At 46.5% G+C, this 22,707-nt stretch overlaps 1 protein-coding gene across 1 annotated transcript in view; it reads right to left on the bottom strand.

Annotated features, from left to right (window-relative positions):
- Positions 1–2,238: 2,238 nt before the first annotated feature.
- Positions 2,239–22,707, bottom strand: part of ITIH6 (inter-alpha-trypsin inhibitor heavy chain family member 6) — a gene marked incomplete at its 5' end in the record, with an annotated part of 30,898 nt that continues 10,429 nt past the window's right edge. Inside the window, 11 exon segments of the mRNA XM_022563619.3 lie at positions 2,239–2,450; positions 3,696–4,015; positions 4,017–4,071; positions 5,039–5,149; positions 15,751–15,788; positions 17,113–17,203; positions 19,441–20,493; positions 20,496–20,542; positions 20,544–21,298; positions 21,300–21,493; positions 22,222–22,393. Of these exon segments, the coding sequence (XP_022419327.3) occupies positions 2,239–2,450; positions 3,696–4,015; positions 4,017–4,071; positions 5,039–5,149; positions 15,751–15,788; positions 17,113–17,203; positions 19,441–20,493; positions 20,496–20,542; positions 20,544–21,298; positions 21,300–21,493; positions 22,222–22,393 (3,048 nt within the window).

Raw genomic sequence — 22,707 nt, 5'->3', positions numbered from 1 at the left:
TCTCTGCATCTCTGGGGCTTGGCTCTCCATGTCTGTGATTTTGTATTTATCCTACTTCTCCATTTATTTTCGCCAGCTTTTGCCAATGTTTCTGTATTATTTTCTTGATGTTGCTGTGTCTTAAGTTGCTCTGTGCCGCAGTGCCTCTCTTTCTGAGTCCATTGATCTTTTTCTCTAGATTCCCATGACTGTGTTCTTGTTTCTATGGGTCTGTTTGTCAGGGTGTCTCTCTGTATCTGTTCCTCTTTTCGTCTTGCTCTGTCCTTGGTATGCTTTTGATCTGACTCACCACGTCTGTGTCCCTGTCTCTGTTTGTGTCTGGTGTCTGGATCCATGTCTTTTTATTTTTGACCCACTATTTATGTGTCCTTGGGTCTGATTCACTGTCCCCATCCTTTCATCTGTGGCCTTGGTTGCCTTTTTGTGTGTCTCTATTTCTGGGTAACCCAGGTGTATCTTGATTCTGTGTCTTTGCCCATTTGCTTATGTTCTGTGTATCTGTTTCTCTGTGTCTAGGTTTCTTTATTCCTATCTTGATCCTTCCAGAAGTGTGCCTGTGTTTCTGTCCCTATGTCTAGCCTGTATCCATATGATTGTGTTTGTGAGTTCACATCCCCATGTCTACTTGTTCTAAGATTTCTGTCTCTGAATTCCTGTGTCCCTGTCATTGTGTCACAATGTCCCCATTATTCCTGGGCCTCTATTTTGTCTGTCCTTATATCTCTGTTACCTGGTCTGAAACTTATCTCTTTGGTGGTGTTTGTCACTGTTGAGGTGTCTGCATCCCCATGTCTTTGTCGCTGGATCTCTAAATATATAAGTCTATGCTCCTGTCTCACTCTTAGTGTGTTTCTGCATGTGCGTGTGTCCTTGGGTCTTTGTCACCAAGTCTGGATCTGTGTAACATCTCTGTTTCTATGTCCTTATAGGTCTCTGGTCTTGTATCTTTGTGTTCTCTTCTCATCCCCCCCCATGTCTGCATGTCATCATGTCTATGTGTTTCTACCTCTCTGTCCTTGATATCTTGGACTGTGGTTTTGACCAATGTCCCCCTGGTTACTTCTATGTCCCTGTGTGTATTGACTCCTCTGCTCCTGTGTCTGGATCTCTGTGAATCTTTATCTTTTCATTTGTATGCTGTTATGTCTCAGTGTCTTCACATTAGTCATTGTGTGCCTGTCCCTGGGTGACCTCATTTTTGTCTCCCTGCCTCTTTGTTTGTGACAGGGACAGCACCTCAAAATGGGGATACAGAAGCCCAGCAAGTGGGCATCTGTTTCTCTGGGTTTATGTCCCTGATACTGTCACTCTGGCTTCCTGCCCCCCTCTTTGTATGTCTACATGCTCTTATGTCTATTCTCTTTATTTTGAGATCCTTGTGTTTCCACATGTCTCTATCTCTATTTACCCATCCATGTCTGTGTCCTTGTTGCTGTCTTTCTGTGTGTGATTCTGTGCCTTTGGTTGTGAGTATTATATGTGTGTGTCTACTGCTGTGTCATGGGATCCTTTTTGGTTCATTCATTCAGCAAATATTTACTAAGCACCTACTATGTGCTAGGCCCTGGGGATACATAGATGATTCAGAAAAGGTCCTTGCCCTCAAAGAGCTCACAGTCTAAGTAAGGGATCCAGACAAGTAAATAGATGATTACTACACAGTATGATAGGTGAGCTTGAATGGAATGTGGGGGTGGGCTATGGTAACAGGAGGGGACCACACTCAATCTATGGGAGGGGTCAGGGAAGGCCTCCTAGAGGAAGTGGCAACTAAGACTTGAAGAATATGTCCCACATAGAAGGGAGTCCTTGAAGAAGGGAGTCCCACATAGAAGGAAAAGCACACGCAAAGGCCCATTGGTGGGAGAGAGCATTGTTTGCTAGGGGAACTGTAAGAACTTTAAATATATCATGGGAGCCAGAGGTCATGAGCAGGACTGGTGCCTCAGTTTTTTGTTTTAAGGAAGTCACTTCTAAGGCTGCTGTGGAGTATGGATTGAAAAGAGTAGAGACTGGAGACAGTAAGGACTGTGAGGAGGCAGAAGTCCCTAAGCCTCTAGGTCCATAGATCTGCATGTCTTTGTGTGTGTGTTCTGGTATATGTGTCACTTAGTGCATGTATTAGTGTGCATGTCCCTGTGTGTTTCCACGTCCTCAGGGCTTTGTTCCTGGCTCACCCTATGCCCTGGCCTCTGGGTCTCCAAAACTCAGGTCTCTTCCTCTGGGGTTCAGGGGCCATCACAGGACATAGGCAATGTAGGGGTGGCCCAGCAGCTGCTGTACATGAGAGTGCTTCACCAGCCAGCAGGAAGCCCAGTGGGGTGGCAGCCTTGGTGAGTCCTTCAGCAGCCTCTTGCCTAGGATCACAGGCACATCTGGGCCCTGGTGCCTCCTCAAGCTTGGCGCCATAGGCCCTGCCACCAACTGGATGTCTGCATGCTGGAAATGTCCTGAGGGAGAGAGATGCAACACCAGTTAAGGCAGTGGTCGCAGTCCTACTGACAGCTCTGAGAGGATCCTAAAGCAGGAAACCTAGAAGGAAAAGTGGGAGGGAGGAAGGGCAGCAAAGGCCTGGAGGAGGGAAGAGGCTGAACATTGTGTGAAACGTGGAGGAGCCAGATGGGGCAGTAGTATGAAAGTAGAGAGCCAAGGTGGATGAGATGGCAGCAGAGGGGTTCAGTCCGGCTTGAAGGAGATGACAAGGCAGATTGGAGAAGTGAGGAAGTTCAGAGGAAGTAAAAATATCTGTCCAACCCACCATCACTGCCCAAACTCTTTGGCGTGTGCTTCTGCCTCAGGTTCTGCTAGTGTCTCCTGACCTACAGTCTGGCTTCCTGCAATCTCCCTTTACAGCAGCCTCCAGAGGGATCTTTGTAATACTCAGATCTGACTGTATCTTTCACCTGCTTATGCCTTTTCATGACTCCCATTGCCTTCAGGAAAAAGCCAAATTCCTCATGCTGGCATTCTTGTCTGATCACTCCAGCTCCATCTCCTCCAATCTCCATTCCTTTCCTCTACATGTTTGCTCAGCTTTACAGACCCAGTGTGGGTCTGTCTACTATAGGAGATCTTTCTTGAACTCCAAAGCTGGGCAAGATGCCTCACCCTGGGTTCCTCCAGCTCCCTGGACTGCTTTCTGTCTAGCACTGATAACTCCCTGGGATCACTATCCATGCCTGGGTCTGTCTTATAAATATATATATATATAGCTGCATAGGGTCTTCGTTGCTGTGTGTGGTCTTTCTCTAGTTGTGGCAAGCGGGGGCTACTCTTCGTTGTGGTGCATGGGCTTCTCATTGTGGTGGCTTCTCTTTGCTGTGGAGCATGGGCTCTAGGCACACGGGCTTCAGTAGTTGTGGCACATGGGCTCAGTAGTTGTGGCTCACAGGCTCTAGAGCAAAGGCTCCATAGTTGTGGCACACGGGCTTAGTTGCTCTGTGGCATGTGTGATCTTCCCAGACCAGGGCTCAAACCCATGTCCCCTGCATTGGCAGGCGGATTCTTAACCACTGTGCCCCCAGAGAAGTCCTGGGCCTGTCTTATTCCTAGACCAGGAGCTCTCCAAGGGCACAGCTTGGCTCTGATTCCTCTTTGTGGTTTGAGGGTCAAGGTGCTGGGGGCTCATTGGCCTTTCACCCTGGCAGAGTCTCTCTTGGGACTGGTGCCCTCTGACCACTATCAGCCTCAGTAACACTTTTCCAGCAGGCCACGAGCCAAGGGGCTGAGACCTGAGCCACTGATCGCATAGAGCCCCAGGTGGGGTAGTTGCGGGGTGCTGGCGTTCTGGTAGCGGTGCTGGAGGACTAGGAATTCAAGGTGGGGCCCAAGGCAGAGGATGAGGTGGGCTGTAGCAGCCGCATGGAGCTCCAGCTGGGACCTCTTCAGTAGGGCTGACTGGTCCCAGGAGAGAAGCAAGGTACCCTCACCTTGCATGGATATGGAACTGCGGGTGATGGTGATAGTGTAGGCCTGGGATTTGTCTTTAGTAACTGTGATGGTCTGGAAGTAGGTACTTGTGCCCTGGCTTTGATGGTGTCCCAAGCAGCTGTCCACGTACATGCAGCCCTGGAGGGAGAAGAATGCTTGCTGGGAGCACAGGCTTTCACATGGTCATTCACATAGTCACCCACAGCACAGGAGGGGTGAAGTCTCAGGGCCTGAAGTTCAGATGAAGTGGTGAAGATCTGTGGTTAGAAAGCTAGCTCCTGAGGAAAGTGCTTCTACCACAGCCCATCTGTCTGCTCCTTCCTGTGCAGTGTATGAGCATGTATGTATATGTGTGCATGCTTACCCCAGTGGGGCTATTTGCATGTATGTGCTTGCCTCTGAGTGTGTAAATGTGTGTGTTTAGTTCTGTTCATATGAGTATCTCTGGACATATCAGTGCATCTGCGTATTTGGGGAAGGTGTTATGGTAGAGCGTGAATTTTTTTTGGTTGTATGTGTATATGTGTCTCTGGATATGTTGGTGTTATAAGTCTTGGTGAATAGTTTATGTTGTGTGTGTCTGGTTGTGTGTTGGTACATATTGTATAACTGGGGGTGTCACTGTGCATGCATCTGGCTGTGTGTCATGGTATTTGTGTGCTTTGGTATGTTTTATATGTCTAGAGTAGCAGAGTATGTGTACCTATGTGTGTTGAATTCTTGTGTATTGGGATGAGTGAGGTTACCAGCGCATGTATGTGTGTCTGAGTGTGTTGATATATGTGTCACTGTGTAGATCTGGGCATGTATTGTTCATCTCTGTGTATCTGGATGCTTATTTGTATGTTATTATGTGTAGGTGTGGAAAGTGTCAAAATATATGTGCCTAGATGTGTATTTTTGTGAGTTTACTGTATTCCCTAGTGTGTGTGTATGTGTCTCTGTGAGTGTCTTGGTGTTAGAGTATATTTGTGTGTGTTTCCATGTGTCTGGGTATGTACTTGTGTGTTAGTGCGGTGCCCTGATATGTGTTTGTATTAACCCACAAATGTCTGGGGGTGTTGACATGTGGAGTTATATGAGGTAGAGTCTTTGGGGCTATCATCTGCCTTTGGGTCATCTATGAGCTGTAGTAGGTCCCCTGGGCACCCATCTAGTGTGAAGCGGATCCTCTCTTTTGAGCATGGGATGTGGATCACAAAGTAGGTGTCCCCATCCACTGCAAGGCAGGAGGCACAACTCTGAAGTTATGGTCCTAGAAGTGAGGCAGGAGGTAGATGGGTGCCCCAGGGTAAGCAAATGGAGATTCATTCCCTATGGACAGAAACTCCAAGATGAGCATAGCAGGACAATTGAGAGAGGAGGCTGGGCCCTGCTCAGATAGAAGAAAAGAGACCCTATATTTCTCATTCTCAAAGTCAAGGAGACCATCCCAACTAGAAAGGCTCCTTGGAGGTCAAAAAGGGAGGGGGCGCCACCCCATAGTAAGTGATGTCAACTACCCATAGGCCTCTTGGGTGGCATCCATCTTGGCACACACATTGGGAGGATCCTGAGATATACCAAATACGGACTCTGAACCAGGCAAATCAAAATGATTGGCTAAAGGAAACCTGGAGGAAATGCCCCATATAAGTGATTTAAACTACCACGAGGGCGTGACTCTCTTTTTGAGTCAATCCCTGTGTCTATGCACGTGTACTGTACTCTTTTTCCTCCTAATAAATACTTTACTTGTTTCACTACTTTCCGTCTTTGTGGGAATTCTTTTCTGCGAAGCTGAAGGACCAGAGCCTTGTCACTGACCACTGGTCTAGTGGCTAGGATTTGCTGCTCTTACCACCACGACCTGACCTCAATCTCTGGCCAGGAACAGAAACCCTGCTTCAAACCGCTGCAGGCTGAGGCACCCGAAATCATATTTGGTTCCGACACCTGGGAATTCAGGCATTCAAGGTAAACAGTGGGTTTCACCCAGCTGCGGCTTGAGGTCCCTGACTTTCGCTCTTATTTTCTTTCTCACTCTCCACTTCACTTTCTTTTCAAGACCTGCAGGGCATAACCTCTGTCTGCTCACAGCGTTGTGGCTACCCCCAACAACATTGAGGGTGGCAGGCAGATTCCCCAGGCTGTGCAGATTCAAATAACACTTGGGTGACAGCTGATGCTATCCTTTGGGACATGGTGGAAACGTGATTTCCAACTGAGAAGGAACCCAAGGGGTGTCTTTTTCTCTCTCTTGCTCTCTCTCTCTCATTGTCCTGTATGGAACCCTCCACTACGCTTTTCTTTCAGAAATTACTTGCACAACAAGGTCTCTTTCTCACTTCATATCCCTGTGCCCTTTTAGGGAAGGATTTCCTGGACATCATTCTTAAACTGCATCCCCGCCACTGACAAACCCAGTACTGCCTGTGTGAGACAAAATTGTCAGAACCTTCCCAGTTCTATCTTAGCTGCCAGACAGGGCAAAGGATTTTGGGTTCTTTTGCTGTCTAGTCTCTCACCTCACTCAACGCCCAGAAATTTACTATGAGAATTTCTCCACCTCCCGGCCCTGGAACCTTGAACCCTGTGGCATCTTCCATAGCGCCCATCTCCAATTTCTCCAAGGGTTCCTCTTTGCATCTATGGGACCCCCTTCACTCCAGGTCTTGGCAGCCTACACACTGCTATGGACAGCCTGTCTGGCTGGCCGCTACCCAGAAGCCTGAATTATAAACTTTGTAGGTGCTCAGTCACGAGGAATACACCCCAGCATAGGAAGACTTATCACAGGACATAAGCTCTATAGACAAGGGATCCCTCCTAAGGAAAGTCCTGGCAACTTGTCTGCACTGGTTCAAAGGTCCTCCCCTGGCCATGTTGGGGGAGAAGGCTTGCACAAGTTACTGTGGAAGACCAGAGACATCTGGTCAGAAATCGATGGGAGAGTAGAGGACACTTGAAACCTCATCAGGTTTGAAGACAATTTGGGCTATGCCCTGAACCCCTTCAGGTTAAAGCCTCCTGATAAATGTTTCCAGAATGCCAGATTCCATTCTAGAAGCTCTCTCTTGTTCTCGCTTGCAAGTTACTCAACATAGGAGGATCCCCCTCCAAGCAAGAAGAGACACCTCTGGAGTGTATCCTTAAGAATTGGAAATTTTTTTTAAATAGAAGGGCTAAGAAAGGAAAAACTTAAGTTCTACTGTAACAGTGCCTGGCCTTTGTATAAGTTAGGGAATGGAGAAAAATGGTCTGAAAATGGGTCTCTAAATTACAATACCATTCTGCAATTGGATCTCTATTGCTTCAGGGTGGGAAAGTGGACTGAGGTTCCCTATATTCAGGCTTTCATGGTCCTTTACCAAAATCCCATCTCTTATAATTCAAAACCTGGGGAACCAGAAAACTCTCCTGACATTTTAGATGATCCCGCTTCTAAGTTCTCCCATCTCTCAAGGGCAAACCTAGCTCCTCCTCCTGACAGTATCCCTACTTCTCCGGAGCCACCTACTTCTCTTGCTCCCTCTGACTGACCCCAAACTGCACCTCCTTATGTCCCACCAGACCCTCCATTACCCCAAGAGAGGCTAGTCCTTTTTGGGTAACTCGCAGTGGAGCTTCCTATCACCCAGGATCAGGGAAACTATGCCCTCTTAGGGAAGTAGCAAATGGAGAAGGGACAATCAGAGTACATGTGCCCTTCTCTTTAACTGACTTAGCCCAATGCAAACAGAAACGGAGCCAATTTTCTGAAGACCCTAGTAAGTTTGTTGAACGGTTTCATGACTTAACTTGGAAGGATGTCCAAGTAATTCTATCTATTTGCTGTACTCCTGAGGAAAAACAGAGAATCTGGACAGCAGCCCAGGGACATGCCAACCAGCTTGCCAGACACCAACCTGAACATTATGCTATGGGTGGAGATGCAGTCCCAAATCAGGAACGCCCTTGCAATTATAATTTGCAGGCAGGAACAGAAGCCAGGAAGCCTATGCTCCAATGTGTATTAGAAGAGATGAGAAAGTGTATCAAAAAGTCAGTTAACTATGAAAAGGTTAAAGGAGTGACCCAAGAAGAAGAAGAAAATCCAGCCCTCTTTCATAGGCAGCTTGTGGAGACTTTTAAGAAGTATACCAACATAGATCCCTCCATTTCTGAAAGTCAGCCCCTGCTGGGACAACACAACATTTTATTAGTCAGTCCACCCCTGATATTAAATGGAAACTCCAAAGATTACAATTAGCCCTACAAACACCCATGCCCCAACTCCTAGATGTGGCATTTGGGGTATTTAATAATCGAGATCAAGCTGAGAAGGAAGAGAGAACCTATCATGAGAAAAGAGGCCAGGGCTCATGCAAAACTGATAGGTGTTGCTGTCAGCCATGCCTTGCAACCTCAGGACAACCCAAGGGGGCCAAGAAAGTCCAACTCTCCATCTGGAGGTAAGACCAACAAGGGGGAATGCTACAAATGTAAGTCACCTGGCCACTGGGCCCAAGATTGCCAGAAAGAGCCCCCCAGGCCATGCCCAACCTGCAAACAAATAGGTCATTGGAAGAGGGACTGCCCTCAGTCCCAAAGAAGAAAGGGGGCTCCCGCTCCCAAGATGGCCATGCTCGACCACTGAGGTGGGCTGGGGATTCTGGTGGCTCCCCCCAATGAGATGTCTATCTCCATCGAGGAGCCCTGGGTAGTCCTTGATGTGGCAGGTAAGAAGATTGATTTTTTAATTGATATGGGAGCCACTCACTGTGTCTTAATTTTTCACTCTAGACCTCTTTCCTCCAAAAGCTGTACTGTGACTGGTGTTGATGAAGAGCTTAGCACCCATTGCTTTACTGGGCCTCTCACTTGCCAATTTGAGCAGTGGTTGATTTCGCATGCCTTTTTAGTTGTACCTGAGTGTCCCACTCCACTACTGAGGAGAGATCTTCTGAGCTCCCTCAGGGCCATACTCGATTTAGGAGGCCCCGAGCAGCCCCTTATCTTGACTCTGACTAAGACAGACCAACTGGAAGAGCAAGGTCCTATTCCCAGCCATATTCTACAAGCAGTGGACACTTCAGTATGGGACAAAGGAATCCCTGGAAGGGCCATAAATGCCAACTGTAAGAATTAGTCATAGACCAGAAGCTGCCTACCCTAACAAGAGACAATACCCTATAAAGTTGGAAGTGAAGAAGAGTTTACAACCCCTCGTAGATAAATTCTTAACGCATGGCCTCTTGGTGCCCAGCCAGTCTCTGTGCAATACTCCTATTAGGCTAGTTGTTAAGCCAAATGGGGAATATAGGATGGTACAAGACCTTAGAGCAGTAAACGATGCAGTGGTCCCTATACATCCCCTCATGGCCAATCTTTATAACATATTAGCCCAAATCCCTGAGGACACTAAATGGTTTATTGTACTTGACCTCAAAGATGCCTTTTTTTTTGCATCCCAGTTCATCCCTCATCACAATATCTATTTGCCTTCTAGTGGACTAACCCCGGCTCAGGCCAAATGCAACAATATACCTGGACAGCACTGCCTCAGGGGTTTTGGGACAGTCCACACTTTTTCACCCAAGCCCTAGGAAAGGAACTAAGGGAAATACACATGAAAGAAGGGGCTATTATACAGTATGTAGATGATATATTAATATGTAGTCCCTCCATGGAGGCCTCAGATCAAAATACCATTGAAGTGCTTAATATCCTTGGGGCCTGGGGTTACAGAGTCTCTCAGATAAAGGCACAAATCTCAAAACAACAAGTTAAATATCTGGGATATATTATAAACCCTGGAAGTAGACAGTTATCTCCAGATAGAAAACAAGCTATATTAGGCCTAAGCGCACCAAAGACAAAGAAACATCTCTGTACCTTTTTGGGCATGACAGGATTTTGTAGAATTTGGATTCCAGGATTCAGGCTAATGGCTAAGCCCCTATATGAAGACACTAAAGGCCCAGATACAGAACTATTACTTTGGAGTGGGGAATAAGAAAAGGCTTTTTAATGATATCAAGCAGGTCCTCACCAGAGCCCCTGCTCTGGGTCTCCCCAGTTTGAAAAGCCATTCATCTTGTACGTGGCTGAAAAGCAGGGGGCAGCTTTTGGTGTCCTTATACAGAATCTAGGGGAAGTTCCTCAGCCCATAGGCTACTTTTCCGAGCAACTAGACTCCATGGCCCGAGGTTGGCCTGGCTGCCTCCAGGCAGTAGCTGCCACTGCTTTATTAGTGGAAGAAGCCAACAAGCTCACCTTTGGACAGCCACTGGAAGTCCAGACCCTTCATCAAGTGCAAGGGATTCTAGATATAAAAGGTCACAATTGGCTAACTGGAGGCCGTCTTATTAAGTACCAGCCTTTGCCCTTGACTCCCCAGAGCTAACCCTCAAAACTTGCCACACTTTTAACGCCACTACACTAATGTCCGCCGAAAGCCCAGAGCTAACACATTCTTGCCTCAATACCCTTGACAGGGTCTATGCCTATAGGTCTGACCTAACAGACCAGGCCATAGAAAACCCTGAGGAAGAATGGTTTACTGATGGCAGTAGTTTCATTAAAGATGGAGTTAGGAGGGCAGGGTATGCTGTTGTGAGCATGCATAGTGTCAGAAGCAAAACTTTTGCCACCTAACACCTCAGCCCAAAAGGCTGAACTGATAGTTCTAACCCAAGCCTTAATCCTAGGGGAAGGAAAGATTGTAAATATATACACTGACTCAAAATATGCCTTCCTTGTTTTACATGACCACACAGCTATCTGCAAAGAGAGAGGACTCCTAAATGCAAGAAATTTCCCTATAAAATATAGGGCTGAGATTTTACATCTCATAGAAGTGGTTCAAAAACCAAAACAGATAACAGTCATTCACTGCCACGGGCACCAAAAGGGAACTTCTCAAATTTCTCAAGGAAACAACAGGGCAGATTGGGAAACAAAGAAAGCAGTCTTGATGCCCATAACCGAAATGGCATTAATCCCATCTCTTACCCCTTCTAACGTTATACCCAGGTACTCAACTTCCAAAGAGAACTGGGCATGAGACAGAGGAGGAACTGAGGGAACGGATGGCTCGTGGCACATAGATCAGAAATTGCTCATACCTCTCTCTGACCGATGGAAAATTATTATAGGGCTACAAGATTCTCTCCATCTGGGGAGAGACGCAATGTTTATAATTGTTTTCCGTCTTTTTACAGGGAAAAGGCTCCCAGAGACAATTAAAAGAGTTACTTGAGCCTGTGCCCTTTGTGCCACCCATAATCCAGGAGGCAACTTCAAGCCTCCCCCTCTTGATAACCCAGTCCAGCGATGTAGGACTTATCCAGGAGAGGACTGGCAAATAGATTTCACTCAGATGCTCTCTTTCCAGGGTTTCAAATACTTACTAGTCTTTATAGATACTTTTACTGGATGGATAGAGGCCTTCCCTACTAGAACAGAGAAGGCAACTGAAGTGGCTAAGGCTCTCCTAAAGGAAAGTATTCCTAGATTCAGGTTGCCCCGTCACCTTCAGGGTGACAATGGACCTTTGTTTGTAGCAAAGATCACTCAACAGCTTTTTCAGGCTTTAGGGATTAAATACAACCTCCGTTCATCCTGGAGACCACAGTCTTCAGGAAAAGTGGAACAGGCTAATCATACTCTAAAGAAAACCTTGGATAAACTCCATCAGGAAAGGTCAGAGTCATGGTATTGCATGCTGCCAATAGCCCTCTTAAGGGTCAGAGCAGCCCCTAAAACAACCACTAAGTTAAGCCCTTTTGAAATGACATACAGAAGGACATTCCTTACTCTGGACATGCTAACTGACCCAGAAACCCAGGTTCATCTTAAATACATTATAAACCTAGGCCCGGTGCAGAGGCTATACAAGAGCCTGACAACAGAGTACAGCCCTCTCCAGATGACAGTCCCAGTCACTCTGTTGTAAAACCTGGAGATTGGGAACTTTTAAAGACCTGGAAAAATGAGTCCCCTGGTCATCAGCTACTCACAAAATGGAGGGGTCCTTACCAAGTCCTGCTGAGCACTCCTATAGCAGTTAAACTCCAGGGGGTCACCAGCTGGGTTCATCTGTCCAGAATTAAACCTGTTTCCACTGATATGTTACAAGAACCTGAAGACCTACATTCCAGCCATTCCTGTGAATCCACCCTTTCCTCTGAGTCTCCACAGGATCCGGAGGACCCAGGAAAGCCTGAAAATTCCAGGTGGATGAATGAACCTCTCCAAGACCTGAAGCTTTTATTTGAAAAGGACAAAAAGACTTCTTAGACCCTAGGCTAAGTACCCATAGCCACTATCTTCCTTCTTGCCTTCTGGTACTCCAATCCACTTACAGAATAATTGATAGGTTCTGGTAGATTTAGATAACTATTGTCTTCTTTGCTCTCACCTTTGCTTTTGGAATTTACTAAACTTCTCTGCCCATGCTAGGTGATTTAAATATGACTCTGACTGGCGCTACTATGAAGCCTTAGCTTTTCTATGCCTATTTCCCTTATCCACAGGATGGACAGCAGCTCTGGTTCTCATTGCACAAACTCTTGCTTCCTCCACTCTATTGACGGAATGCTGGATTTGTTTACCCTGAGCTAAGTCCATTGTGGACCAGAGCAACCCTCTTGTCCATCTTGTAAGGAATTATAGCCAAGTTCCTGATGGAAAATGGTCTTCTACCAGAGACCCAAGGCTCAGAACGGTAATGTACAGAGTCAGAATTTTTCATTTTCCTACTGAAGAAAATTCTAATGTCTCTTGCCTAACCCTCCCCTTAGCAACAGAAGGAGAATATGAAGTCAAACTGGGAGGACAAAGAACTGGCATTAAAGCACCCCAGCATTTTATAATGCCCCCCCAAGCCAGAATTCCAGTTACTTATTTGTGCTCACACTCTAACTCGCTACCCAAAGGAAGAACGATCCACACAGGAGAAGCAGATAGTAGGACAGATGTGGATGGAACGGGTTGGTTTTGTAGCTGGAGAAATTTTCCATAACAATAGAATTGGATGGCTAGGTCTTTTTTTTTTTTTTAAAACATCTTTATTGGAGTATAATTGCTTTACAATTTTGTGTTAATTTCTGCTGTATAACAAAGTGAATCAGCTATATGTACACATATATCCCCATATCCCCTCCCTCTTGAGCCTCCCTCCCACCCTCCCTATCCCAACCCTCTAGGTGGTCACAAAGCACCGAGCTGATCTCCCTGTGCTATGCAGCTGCTTCCCACTAGCTACCTATTTTACATTTGGTAGTTTACATATGTCAATGCTACTCTCACTTCGTCCCAGTTTACCCTTCCCCCACCAGATGGCTAGGTTTTAAAACTTTGGGTGAGTTAGTCTACCGTGCCCTGCCAGGATACATTTTCATATGCCAGGTAGATAAAAAACCATGCACCACTAATTGCCTACAAAATAACTCCATGCCCACACAGTGTATGCTGGGAACCTTGATTACCCCTTTCTTAATCCACTCCTTAAACGAATCCAATCACTGGGCCACTTCATTAAAACTGTTCACACAATTAACTCGAGATTTACCTGGTGGCATCCCAGATGGAGACGCCTATTTCTTTGGGTATACATTGTTACCATGGTGGGGAGTAGCCGCCCACCAACATGTCCTTCGAAACTTGTCTCATACTCTTACTACCATAGGTAACAGTACTGCTAACTCTCTCACTAATTTACAGAAGTCTCTAGATTCGCTGGCCAAAGTGGTGCTTGACAACTGACTGGCCCTGGATTATCTGTTGGCAGAACAAGGAGGGGTACGTGCAGTTGCCAACACTTCTTGTTGCACATACATTAGCACCTCTTCCCACGTAGAGACCAACATTGAGAAAATTCGACAACAAGCCACCTGGCTTCAGCAGACAATTAACCACCAATCCTCGCTAATATGGGCGGGAAAATTGAAAACTGGTTCTCCAACTTGTTTTCCTGGATCCCACAAGATATTAAAACCTTTCTAATGCACTGTGATAATCTAAGTGGGAGGGAAGTCCAAAACGGGAGGGGATATCTGTATGCGTATGGCTGATTCATTTTGTTGTGTAGTGAAGGCTAATACAACATTGTAAAGCAACCATACTCCAATAAAAATTAATAAAAAAAGAAAGGGATTTAAAAAATGTAACAGGAAGTGGCTTTAAAAGTAAAAGTATAATAATATTCTTAAAAAGAAATTAAAAATAGAATTAATATTAGATTCTAATTAAGTTCACTCAAAAGATAAATTAAATTTAATTAATTAATTTTTTGGTATACACAGTTGTTTCCTTTATTGGTTCTAGTAATTATAATTACATGTATTTATTAGAGTTCTTTAATCTTAAAAACTTTAATTTCTAGTGATATCTAAGAATTAAGCAATTGTGAACTGTCATGCCTTCCTATACCAGCATTCTTTTTTTTAAATTAATTTTTATTGGAGTATGGTTGCTTTACAATGTTGTGTAAAAATAAAATCATGAACCGAAGAAAAAGAACCTCTCTGATGGGAGGTTTCCATTTTCTTATAACCTTCCTTGTTTCAGCCATACTGATTTATGTTATATTTTGCCTAGTGCTCTGTTGTCTTCCATACTGTTGCAAATTTGCAACCAAGACCTTTCAGTCCAAGAAGGAGACCTGGAACCAACAGGTTCAGAACTTCCATTTTAGAAATAGAGAAATATACTAAAATTTTAAGCCTGAGATTAACAAAGATATGCTGACCTTGTATAACGAACTTCCTACCCTTGCTTGAGTCTCTGATTATAGTAGTCTTTTACTAGTCTTTAGCCCCTGCTTCTCTAATCTAATTATTTAGTTTGTTTTCTCTAGGGCATCACAGGACAATGGTGGTGCAGGGACTCCAACAACTCCCCACAGCCAATCCTGCTGAAATAACAGAAATCACCCTGGGGCCCCTTAATGAGACAGGGCAAGAGTTCTGTGACCCCAGTTAGGTAGGGTCTACAAGACCCTTGCCAGCCTGAAGAAGCTATGGAAGATAGACCTTTGTCCTTCATCTTCCCCATAAATATTTCTTGGGGGCTACTTCTCTCACGGGGTATTTGAGGCAGGAGGTAGATGCCCTCCCTAGGGTAAGCTATTGGAGATTCAGTACCGGTGGACCGATACTCTAAGATGAGAATAGCAGGACAATTGAGAGAGGAGGCTGGGCCCTGCCCAGATAGAAGATAAGAGACCACATAGTTCTCATTCTCAAAGTCAAGGAGATCTTCCCAACTAGAAAGGTCCTTGGAAGTCAAAAGGGGAGTGACACCCAACTACCCATAGCCCTCTTGGGTGGAATCCATCTTGGTGCACACATTGGGAGGATCCTGAGGTATACCAAATATGGACTCTGAACCAGGCAAATCAAAATGATTGGCCAAAGGAAACCCAGAAGAAATGCCCCATATAAGTGGTTTAAACTACCATGAGGGCTTTATTCTCTTTCTGAGTCCACCTGTGCCTATCCACATGTACTGTCTCTTTTTCCTTCTAATAAATACTTTACTTGTTTCACTACTTTCCATCTTTGTGGGAATTCTTTTCTGCAAAGCTGAAAGGCCAGGGCCACTGGTCTAGTGACTAGGATTTGGTGCTCTCACTGCCACGACCTGACCTCAATCTCTGACTGGGAACCAAAACCCTGCTTCAAGTCACTGCATGCTGAAGTCACTTGAGATCAGAAGGAATGGGAGAGGAGGGGAGGGAAGGAGTGAGGAGAAGGTAGGAGGCCATGTCTATTTCCCCAGAGAGACAGCCCAGGCCCAGTCCTAGTGCACAAGCTGTCCTGTACTCAAACAGGACAGCGAGGGTGGCTGGCTTACCCGAGGATGAGAAGGTGAAGATGCTTGGCAACGTGGCTACAAAAGAGAGGGGGAGGGCTTCCCTGGTGGCGCAGTGGTTGAGAGTCCGCCTGCCGATGCAGGGGACACAGGTTCGTGCCCCGGTCCAGGAAGATCCCACATGCCGCGGAGCGGCTAGGCCTGTGAGCCATGGCCTCTGAGCCTGCGCGTCCGGAGCCTGTGCTCGGCAATGGGAGAGGCCACAACAGTGAGAGGCCCACGTACCGCCAAAAAAAAAAAAAAAAAGAGGGGGACTGTGTTGGTAAGAGACTGATCCATTACATTCCTAGGTACTCTGGGGCCCCTGGCCTCTCAGTCACCTCCTCCAAAATAAACCCCAAAATCCTGAGCTCAGCATTTAAGTCTTTTCTGACATCTAGTCCCTGCCTAGCTCTCCAGGCTTCTCTGCATGCTCCAGCCCAACTGAACTGACTATTCTTATGAGTGCCCTGCCTTATCTTGCTAGTGACCCTTTGCTTCTGTTTTTTCCTGTCACCTGGAATGTTCTCCTTCCTTTAGCTACTAAGGATCAATTTCTAGTTATTCTTCCAGGCCAACTCAAATGTTATTTTCTCTTGCTCTCTGTCTGTGGTAGGTAGAATTCTAAGATGCCCCCCAAGATTCCCCAGTATACACACCCTGTAAAATCCTCAGGGTGTGATATGGTGAGTTATCACTCCCATAAATAGGTCATGGTATGTGGTGCAGTTGATGAAATAAGGAGATTATCCAAGTGGGCATGACCTAATCACACGAGCCCTTTAAATCTGGGTCTGGAGATCAGAGGCAGAGATGTCAGAGGGATTTGAAGTATGAGAAGGATTTAACAGGAGGGAGATTCTCCATGGCTGTCTTTGGAAGATGGACGGGGCCACGTGGCAAGGAACGCAGGAAGCCTTTAGGACCTGAAAGTGGCCCCAGGGGCCTCTAGAAGCTGAGTGACTGCTAGCCAACAATCAGAAAAAAACAAAAAAAACAAAGAAAACAAAAAAACCCCAAAAAATCCCACAGCGATCTCAGTCTTAATACAAAGAACTGAGTTCTGCCAACAACCTGAACGAACGTGGAAGACAATGAGAACTCAGTCTGATAGACACCCTGATTTTAGTCTTATGAAATCCTGAGCAGAGAACCTAACTAACTCTTGCCTAGACTTCTGGCCCATAGAACTGTGAGATAATTAATGGGAGCGTTTTAAGGTACTAAGTTTGTGGTAATTTATTATGCAGCAATGGAAAATTAATACATTGCCCCTCCTCTGGGATCACACAATGCCTGTGAAAATTCTAACTGAATGGAAATGAAAGCTCAGGGATCTTTGTCAGGGGAGCTCTTTGTTCAATTTTTGCTAGCCCTGCAGAACTTCCCTGAGATTCCATGCTGTCTCCAGCTCCTCCCAGAATCTCCTCAGAATTGCTGTCCCAATGTGGATTTTCTGCCAAGTGTAAAAGAAATAAGAGAAATCCTTCACACTCTGAGGGCAAAGATGTCCTCGGCCCACCAAAGGGGAGACTCTCCTTCTGACCAGGAGAGTCTTCACTGGCTTCCCAATCTGACCTGCACATTGCCAAGACTGAGACCTTATGTTCTCCATAGTACCTTAGTCTTTCAAGCTCAGTTATGTTCAAAATTCTTTCTTATAGCATTTATGCATGCATTCATGTGATCATTTATTTATTCATTCAGGCACTGTTCAAGCATCAGGGATATGGTGGTGAAAAAGTCAGTCATGATTTCTGACCTGGTGAAGCTCATATTTTGGTTGGGAAGGCAGGCATGAATGAAATTATAATTACCAATGGTGACAAATGCTATAAGAAAAAAGAACAGATTGATGGAGGGAGTTGCAGATCCTTGACATAGTCTGGGGCAGTAGGAAGGGGTGAGAAGGACATTTGACCTGAGATTTAAGGCATGAGCTGGAGTTTGAGTGGCAATGGAAGAGATGAGAGTGGTAGGTAGGGAGCAGGGCAAGGCAGGTCAGAGCAATTTTCAAGCAGGAGGAACAGCTTGGAAGAGGTCTCTGAGTGGAGGCAGGGATGGGGGTAAGGCCCATTGGAGGAACAGGAGGCCACTGGGGCTTGAGTTCAGAGGGTGAGTGGGAGAAGGTGAGGCCAGAGAGGTATGGGATAGAGGGCAGATCATGCAGGGCCTTGAAGCTCATAAAGAGGACTTTGGACTTTATTCTAGGTATGATAGGAAACCCTTGAGAGGAGTTAAGTAGGGAAGGGACATGAAGTGATCTATGTTTTTAAACGATCGTGTTGGGCTTCCCTGGTGGCGCAGTGGTTAGGAATCCGCCTGCCAATGCAGGGGTCATGGGTTCGAGCCCTGGTCCGGGAGGATCCCACATGCCACAGAGCAGCTAAGCCTGTGTGCCACAACTACTGAGCCTGTGCTCTAGAGCCTGCGAGCCACAACTACTGAGCCTGCGTGCCACAACTACTGAAGCCCATACACCTAGAACCCGTGCTCCGCAACAAGAGAGGCCACCGCAATGAGAAGCCCACGCACCACAACGAGGAGTGACCCCCGCTCGTCGCAGATAGGGAGAGCCCGCGTGCAGCAACGAAGACCCAACACAGCCAAAAATAAAAATAAAAATAAAATAAAATAAATTTATATAAAAATAAATGATCCCTTCGGCTGCTGTGGGAGAGTGGCCAAGAGAATATCTCAAGAGAGGAAGCAAGAAAACCAGTGAGGAGGCTGGAACAGTTTTGTTGGTGAGGCACAATGGTAGTCTGCCCTAGGATAGTGACAGTTGGGGTAGTGAGAAGTGGGTGCATTTGACAAACATATTAAAGATAACAGTGTCAGGAATTGAAGATGGATGGGATATTGGGAGGGAGGGTGGTGAAGGAGAGGGGTATGTCAAGGATGTCATGCCCAAATTTCTATCTCTATGACTTATTGCCACCAACACCTGGTTCTAATCCTGCCCTACAAGGTCACCCCAGGAAATGTCACTCCTCTCAGGAAGGCGAATAGTGAAGTGGTGAATCACATTCAGCATGGGACCAGATTATGTAGGTTCAAATCTCTTACTAGCTATGTGATGTGGAACAAGTTATTTCACTTCTCTGTGCTTCAGTTTCCCCATGAGTAAAATGCAGATATTAAGAGTTTTCTGGTGAGGATTAAATGAGGACTACAAGTACAATATGTAGAGCAGTACCTGCACATAGGAAGAGCTAAAAAATGTAAACTGTTATTATTTCACAGTCTTTGGGAAATTTAAAGACAACTGTCATCATCTTCCCCAATTTTTATATCCCTTTCATTAAGCAGGGCTGTTCATAGAGCACAAAAGAACCAATCAGAGCTGACTGGCCTAGTGATGCTCCAATTTATAACCCCACATCCCTTCTCTGCTTGGGAAGCATGAGCAATTCTCTTGTCCAACAAAGCAAATGTCAAAGCCATAGCTTGGCCAGTTCATTTCTGTGCATTCCCCAGTCTTAACATCCCTTCTCTCCCAGGGCCTCTAATTATGTGCCTATGTGCTGAGGCCCAGAGAAGTTAAGTAGTTGGTTCAAAATCTCAAAGTAAGCAAGCAAGCAGTTTGAATCACAAGAATTTGCACAAGCTTTGTATACTTCTAGCTCCTGGTTCCCTCTATTCATACTGCCCCCACCCCTTGTGGCTTGACCTCTTGCCTATGGCACTCACCATCTTTGTCAGGAGTGAGGAAGGTATAGAAAGCCGGTGGGTTCAAGGACTCCACAAATTTGGACTCCTCCATTGACTCAGACAGCAGCTGTAGCTCCTCAGGGATAAGGAGCAGGATGACCACCTCAGGGAGGATGCTAGAAGGCAGCAAGACTGGCAGGTTTGGGGGGTTGCCTTCTGGCATAGGCCTGGAGCTGTTGGGTAGGCCCATTGTCGGGACTCCTGACACAGATGGTCCCAGAATTTTCCTGGTGCACTGGGGCTCTGGCAACAGGTCATGCTGATGCCATAGCCTTCCAGGGGGCAGCAGAGAGGGCAGGGTGGGGAGAAAGAGAGTAGGGAGGGGCTCTCCAAGGACAGAAATTGTCATGGAACTGCTGGGACTTGTAGGACTTGAGATAGTGCTTGGAAGTATGCTAAGGCTCTGAGGAGGTGGGGACCTGAGTTTGTCAGGTCTGGAGGGTAATGAGATTTTGGGTTTATTGGGGATTGTTGTCTTAGGTTTGGAAAGTGATAAGCTTAGGGGAGTTTGATGAGGTGGGGCACTAGGTTTAAGAGGTGATGGGATTTTAGGGGTCTTGGGTAAGAGGATTCCAGGTCTAGGGTGCGGCAGGTTGTTTGGGGTCTTAGGAGCAGGAACACTTGCTCTGGTGTGTGATGGGTATTTGAAAAACTGATGTGTGGAGACTCCAGCCCTGGGCTGTGATAGGCTTTTGGGTGACTGTGATGTAAGTACCCCAGGTTGGGGGTGTGATGGGGCATCTAATTTAGGTTGTGATGGAGAACCAGGTTTGGAATGCAGCAGAGTAACATGTTTCATAGAGCCACCTTTGGGCTGGGCTGGGGTGCTAGGATTCAGAGGTGGGACTTGTGTCTTGGAATTCATGGGTAATATGGTACCAGAATTCTGATGTAATGGCGTGTTGGGCTTCAGAAGCAATAGGCCACCAGAATTTGAGGGCACAATGGCAGCAGGTGGCATCCTAAATGTTGGCTGAGCCAAGTTGCCAGAGTCCTGTTGTGCTGGAATTTGGGGCTTTGGTGTGCGAGGGTGGATGGGGTACTAGGGCTCTGACCCAGTGGCTCCAACTCCTTGGAACTGGGCAGGAGTAGTTGAGGATAAGTAGAACTTTGGTTTCACAAGCCTTGATTTGGAAGAAACCTTGGGAACCAAGGCTGGCTGGGCTGTGCCTGCCCTTAGGCCATGACTGCTGGTGGATGAGGGCATGATGGTGCCTAGTCCATCTGCGGTGAAAGTCTGTTTCCTGACTTCTTCAGTGGCTTCTTTGGGCTGCACCATGACCAGTGATGTCAGAGGTGTGACAAAATCTTATTCAAAGGACAGGTTGAGGACTTTGGAAGCCAGCAGGTGGTGAGTGCTGGCATCGTGAGCTTGGAAGTGTGCCTCCAGCAGTTCTCCAGAGGTGATGTTGGCCCAGAGGCAGCGTATGAAGTGGGCTACATTGGGGGCTGGCTCCCCTGGGCAACCAAAGACATTCTGGCTGCTGTTGGTGGCCACCTCACTGTGGCAGGCCCTGAGAAGCCGACCCCTGGGGCCACGGGTTGCCAGGTAGATGTCTAGTTCCTGCTCTCCTGGTTGCACTTGGCCTGCCACCACCAGCTCCGAACCACCAAAGTAGTTGGGGAAAAAGGCCCAAGGTGAGGCCCTAATCAAGCCACCTAGGTAGTCCAGATGCACATCTACCAGCAGAGGCATGGAGATCTCTTCATAGAGGCCCTCCAGCTGTAGGGCTGTGTTGGTGTCCTCATATATGCGCCAGGCTGCTCCTTGGTTCTCCAGGGACAAGCGACGCAGCAGTGGGAAGTCAGCATCATCCCCAAAGGCCAAGCTGACCTTGGGACACTCTGTTGTCCAGTGCCTGACGGATGTTGGAGAGGATCACACTGGGAGTTGTCACTCCAGCCATGGGCTCCCCATCTGTCAGGAAGATAATGAGAGGGATCCTCCCCACACTGTGGCCCCTCCCAGGCTCCTGGTTTCTATGGTTCAGCACTGAAGTAGCTGCCAGCAGAGCTGCATTGATGTCAGTCCCTAATTGGAGAGCAGACTGTGAGACCATTTTTTCTAGTAACTTCTACCCACATTGGACACACTGGGTACCTCACCAACCTCCCAGGCAGAGTCATATCTCCTTATCTTTGCTCACATTGTTTCCGCTGCTCATCCTTCCCAAATCCCCACCCCCACACAGCCTCCCTGAGATCTGACAGTGGGGCCCACATGTCCTTGGTTTTTATCACTCCCTGTCTCAGACTGCTCTGACTGTTTCCTGGGGGGATGTCTCATTCTCTAGTCAGATTGGCAGATCCCCAAGGATAGCATCTCCACCTCCATGCTACAGGGGAAAAAGGGCTGAGTTGTCAGGAGGTGGTGGGTGGGGGAGACTTCAGTAATCGTCCGAGAGAGGATTGATCAGAAGCCAAAATCAGGGCAGCAGCTTGCTCAAATACTTAGAAATAAATATCTAGATTATTGATAAAAAATAAAACAAAAGTTTCAGCAAATTCTTTTGAGTATGTGCTTTAAAGAGGAGGAAATTCAGCCTCAAAGAGGAATGTGTCCTAAAATACATGGAGATTTAGCTATGCTCTTTCCACTAGGCAAAGAAACACAGAAGGACAAAGGGACATATTTGTGTAAAATGTAACAGTGATATTTCAGACATTATGAGAGGTGAAGTGGATGGGTGCATGAAGGGAGGGTTTCAAGAATTTCCCATGTAACCACAACCTGCCAATTTGGGTGGGTAGGTCTAACACAGCCAGCAGCTTTCACGTGCCCCAGGTAGTCCTTGGCACTGGGGACATTCTGGATGGTGGCCTGGATGGAGCCTCTGGCTTTCCAGACACTAACTGTGTCAGAAAAGGAGATGATGTTGAAGTAGTCGCTGACCGGCAGGTTACCAAGGATCACACTCATGGCCTTTTTAGTCTGTGGGATATAGATGATGTGAAGGAGATGGACCAAGACTTGAGGTCTTGTTCAAGACTGAAAGGCTCTTTCTATACAAGGTACTAAGTGTTGTATGGTTTTAATGTTCTCTGACTCCAGCACTTTAAGTCTAGGATTCTTAGGCCAAAATGCTCTATAGGCTCTAATGGCTCAAAGCCTAGAACTGTACTGTCCAATGGTAACTGCTAGCCACATGTAGTTATTTAAATGTAAATGTAAGTTAGTTACAATTAAAGAAAAAGTTAAAATTCTGTTTCTTCATTTGCAGTAGCCACATTTCAAGGGTTCAATAA

The sequence above is a fragment of the Delphinapterus leucas genome, chromosome X, assembly GCF_059928025.1.
Source record: "Delphinapterus leucas isolate spDelLeu-1000000601 "Yukka" chromosome X, BTC_Dleu_Yukka2, whole genome shotgun sequence".
Classification (NCBI taxonomy): domain Eukaryota; kingdom Metazoa; phylum Chordata; class Mammalia; order Artiodactyla; family Monodontidae; genus Delphinapterus; species Delphinapterus leucas.
Note: the sequence above shows the minus strand (reverse complement) of the source record. Positions and strands in the feature narration are given on the sequence as shown.